The sequence below is a fragment of the Coloeus monedula genome (genome assembly GCF_965178545.1).
Source record: "Coloeus monedula genome assembly, chromosome: 5".
NCBI classification, from domain to species: domain Eukaryota; kingdom Metazoa; phylum Chordata; class Aves; order Passeriformes; family Corvidae; genus Coloeus; species Coloeus monedula.
The window spans coordinates 234,196-239,201 of record NC_138785.1 but is presented as its reverse complement, the minus strand read 5'-3'; the positions used below and the strand labels follow the sequence as shown (position 1 = coordinate 239,201).

The 5,006-nt window shown below is 40.8% G+C and overlaps 1 protein-coding gene across 1 annotated transcript; it reads right to left on the bottom strand.

Annotated features, from left to right (window-relative positions):
* LOC309573581 (interleukin-8) lies at positions 1 to 2,419 on the bottom strand (the record flags this gene model as incomplete). The annotated part of the gene is made up of 4 exons (XM_082282649.1): positions 1 to 31; positions 594 to 677; positions 1,437 to 1,572; positions 2,359 to 2,419. 4 exons carry the CDS (start codon positions 2,417 to 2,419, stop codon positions 1 to 3), a joined length of 312 nt encoding a protein of 103 aa, XP_082138775.1.
* Positions 2,420 to 5,006: the final 2,587 nt, after the last annotated feature.

Here is a 5,006-nt window from a genome sequence, read left to right as displayed (position 1 = left end):
TTAGAGAGGCGAGTCAGAATTTTGTTGAGCCCTGTTAAGAAGTGAGGGAAGAGGATAATTTAAAGGATGATTCAAGACAGTTATCACTGCTTAGCATTGCACAAACAGTTTAGGATGAGGGGTCTCTTTCCAATTCTTTGTGCTATCTTGAAGCACAGGGAGAATAAAGATGTTTTGAAATCAACTACTGAAATCCCAGTGTGTGCATGTCTGGTGTCCAGCTGGGAAACATCTGGAGCATGAGCTTCTGCAGTTACCCACAGCAAGATCCTCATTAACTCAAAAATAGCAACTAAGTAAGGGGAAGACTACTTTTTTAAAGGCTTATTTTTCAAAGGGATACAAACACTGCTGTGTTTCTCTCCCTGCAGATGGAGTTGCTGGTACTCAGAGGTTTAGTACTGACGTATCAGCTTGAGTGAGAACCCTGCAGCACAGTCAGAAAAACTGATTGTAAAATTAAGCAGGAAGCTTCCCTGTTCTTTGAATCTGACTAAGAAAGAATGGGAGCTATCACTATGGAATCCTACGAACTGGCTTTTTCTGGGAGGTTTGCCATTCAGCTGCCCAGATAGAGTGTGAATGGGACTTACCTGGCCAAAATTGCCTTTACGATCAGCTGTACCCAGGGAGCGGTGGGCTCCAAGCACACCTCTCTGCCATCCTTCAGAGTTGCTCTGCAAAACAGGGAATAAAGAAAAGTCAGGAAACTACTGCATGGATTTGTTTTACTCACAGAATGTAACCTTGCATTTTTAGACCAGACAGTATAAATTCATCCCAACTATCTAGGTTAGATTTGGCTGTTTTGCTGTATGTGTTACACAGCTGAGGAGACCAGAACCGTCCAGAATCGTGTGAGTCTCTGTGTCTGCTCTCAAAGCAGTCACACATTCCCAAAAATCTTTCCCAGCGCATATGAATACTTCGTTTGGATTTGTTTACATTAGTAAAGCTTTCTTACACAATGATTGAAACCTTCACTGGTGAAAAGGTGTTTGAGCAGAATAAGGATTTTAACATTTTAGTGCCCTTGTACTATTCGGACCAGCTTAGGTTGGTTCATCCTTTCCCTAAATCTGCTTGCTGGAACTTAATTTTTCTCCTTGAGACTGCCTGCCTAATAAATGCAGTATTGAACCTACACCATTACCTTGTGTATTAAGAACTGACAAGCCCATGACATTCACATTCTACTACTAGAAATATTTAATATGTCCCATGACAGATAAACAACGATCGGTTCGAAAATATGTAAGGTCATTAAGACGGTGAAAAACATGGTGTTTCACTTGAAACCATTCCTGGCAAAATAAGAACCAAGTCTAGCTGCGTGAGGTCAGCATGCTGACTGCGGTACTTGTGGAGCCTAAAAGCCCCGCAGCAGTGGCAGCAGAGCAGGGGAAGAGGAAGTAGCCTCTTGCAGAGCTACTTACATGACTTCAACATTCTTGCAGTGGGGGCCGCTCTGTGTCAGCTTCACATCTTGAATGGATTTCGGGGGAATGAACTTGGAATGAGTGGCTATGCACTGGCACCGGAGCTCAGTTCCCATCCTTGCCAGGGTCTTACCTGTGAGCAGAAAAGGCAGATCGGTGTTTGACAAGTGGTCTTATGGTCAATATGTTGGACATAAAGCACAGCTGCTCTATTGCAACAACATCCTCAGTTAAAACATTGCATTCGTCCAAGCTGCCTAAATCCTCACATTATAGGGAGGGTTACTTAGGTTTCAGGGGAGCTGATGCCCAAGTACGTTGGAAACTAAATCAACAAATCTTTTAAAAATGAACCCACATATTTTATGGTTACTTGTAGTGACTGCGCTGTATGGTTAATTGCATTGTTTTAGTATCTGGATCAAAAAACTTGGCCATTCTGCAGAAGACAGAGCCCTAGATTTGTTCATTAATTGGAGGTTTGTCCATGTTTCTGTGTTCATATTGTTTGCTCTCCCTTTCCAGCTGAGCATTACTTGCTTGAGGCAGCATGGTCATGAAGCAAAAAATATGAGATGATAAACTGTTCTTTGTGTGGGAAGGGAGAGAAACATTAGAACACTTGAGAACAAAAATCAGTCTCTGGCCACAGAAGTATCTGTCTATAGCCACATACACTTCAAATGAAACACGAACAAAGCAAATCCAAGCTGCATTTTTCAAACATTTCCCACAAGATGTCAGTAACTCTTCAGTTCAAGGTCTACGTGGTAGATTTCTGACTGAACAGTGGTGCTGAAAATCTGTCAAAAGAGACTAACTAAGTGAGACACATAGAAAGCTACTCTGCATGGACAAGCATCTCAGTTGATGACCGGGCAAAACTACAGCCAAGAGGATTTTGGGAAGCTTTACTTACCTTCAGACAGAGCTGCTGAGATCAGGAAAAGAGCCAGGACAGCCACGAGTTTGCCGTTCATGGTTGGACAGGAGTTTTTCTCTGGGTTGTTAGGTCTAGTTCTGTGAGCTTCAGTCCCAGAGGATTGTTGATCCCCACTCTGTGTGAGGATTGTTGATTCCTGCTTATATACTCTTTTGTGCCCAGTCTGTCTACTTTGCTGGCACGGAGATTGCGTTAGAGGAATTTCCCAGATGCAGTAAAAATGAGTCACATGACTGTTGTGAAACTTCTTCCTAGATGACTGAGGATAATGATACAATGTATTAACTTACTAAAATATGTCTATGATAGTCACACATTCCAATTATTTTGGTAGACTTGTAAATTGTGTGCTTTTTCTAAAGCATATCCTTATTTAATAATACAACTTTAGGATGGTTTCAGTTACATTTATGTTATCACTTTTTATTATTTTCTTCAGGGTTTAACTGTTCTTTGCAGACATGCCAGGTCTACACTTGAGATACTGAATTTCTTATTCCCACTTATGGTGACTTCTGCTTACCTGATATAAGCCACCAGAGTAGAATTCAGGCAGTGCTGAAATTACTGAGAAGCTTTTTACTGGGTCAGGATTTTACCTCAGCACTATTTTGATGTAAAGGGTTTTCATTTTAGGTTTTTTTTTTTTTTTTTCCTCTATTCAAGGGGCATGATACAAAGTAAAGTCATCACTAATTCTTTGTGTTTAGTAAGGGATTGAGACTGCAGTATTCAGAGCTTTCTGTAGGAAGCAGATACTGAATTCTAAATGGATCTGAAAATCATGCCTGTACTTTTCATGGTTACACGTGTTAATGAATGATAAACAGAGGAAGCTTTATATGCAAACTAAACAGCATGACCTGCTGAACACAACTGATTTTGTTTCCTTGGTAGGTCCAGGCATTTCTAATAAGTCTTTTCTGAAATCTTTTCCAGTGACAGTAACCCTGTCTTAGCAAAGGGACACAACAGTGCGAGTTATGGCACTGTACAGGCTTATCTGTTAGAGAAACTTGAATGAACAGAAGCATGAATGCTGAGCGTTTATTTGCTGTGGCTGGGCATGATACCTTGCAAGAGAGAAAATTCCAAGGGAAGATGGGCTCAAATGCTGAACTTCTGCTTAAATTAATTAATTCACTTTTACATTTAATTAATTAATTGTATTTCTAAAGCCAGCTGGAATGTGTGTGATTAGGAGAAAGCCTTCTGTTTCAGTGTAGTAAAAACATCATCCTTTTGACGTGATGACTTTTGCTGCTTATCATCTTCAAATTCAAAGCTTTGTGGTTTTGGGATCTGTGGGCTGATAGAGGTACTTCTCCCCAAATCTGGAGACTTCATAAAAACTCAATCATCTTTAACATGTGTAAAGCATTGTAATTTATTTACAGTAAGAACTGAATAGTTTGCCCATAGTTTATTGTAGTTTCCTGTGTACCACTTGTCATTAACTTGATAAAAGGTATTTGTGATAAAAATTCATTTGTTTCCCATCACTATGTGAGCTGTCCCAGGAAAAGATCCAGCAGCTTTGTCTGTCCTACCTCTTACTGAGTACTGAGTTGACAAAAGATACCGATTCTGACTCTTGATGGTGCTGCTCCTTAGCTGTGTCTTTTAGAGAACTTCAATGAAAAATACATTTAGTTCTCTGAAGGTATGAAACAGGAAAGGGTTTTGCCAGGAACTTAAGATTATGTTTTATTGTTTATGTTGTATTATGATGTATATGTTGTGTTATATTAATGTGTGGTTTCACTGGTGTCAGATTGTAGATGTCGGATTTTTAACCAGTTTATTTGGAAGGAGGTTTTCCTGATGTGTTTCTTTTGATTTCTCTCTGCATCTCCACATATGTTATGCACTGAGGTTAATTAACATTTGATTAGAGATCCTACTTTTCTTAGTTACTATTTGCACCCTTATTATATAATTTTGGTGTGTGCTGAAATGTTATTAATATCTGAGGGAAAAAAAAAAGAATTCCCCTTCAAATCCCCAAGTGAAATCAGTGAGCGCTTGTACTCCTGACCAGCAGGCTCAGCTATTTCCTGCGTGTGGCAGTAACGGATCTGCAGAAATCCCCAGGGCAGAAGTGAAGCAAGGAGTCTGCTCCACCTATGATTAGCCCTGGCCCTGAACTAAGGGTGAGTGTCTGTGTAAAAGAGCAGGATGTTTGCAATGGAATATAAATCCACTATGTTTTCTGAGAGCTGGAGCATCTCCTCTCCCTCCACCTTTTTGCTGATGTTACAGTTTCATTGGGACTGTGTGAAGGGGCAGTAAGAGAGACAACTGAGGAGTGAAAAGGTCGAGGCATGAGATCAAGCCCAAAGGCCAGACACTCCTAAACTGCGTTTCTGGGAATGCCGTGTTTTGTCCAAGCTCTCTTTACATCCCTTCAACACTTTGCCCAGGATCTCATCCAGGCTTTGTCGTGGGAACTGCAAATCCATTATGGGATTCTGGCAGCTTGTTTTCCTCCCAGCCATCAGAGATGACTTGTGCAAATGGAATTGCTGCTTCTTTTGCAGGATCGCGTTGCTGAGTGAGCTGATGCTGCCGTGAGCAGAGCCTTCCATGCTAAACCCTGTTAAAACCATGCTGGCAGTGAACAA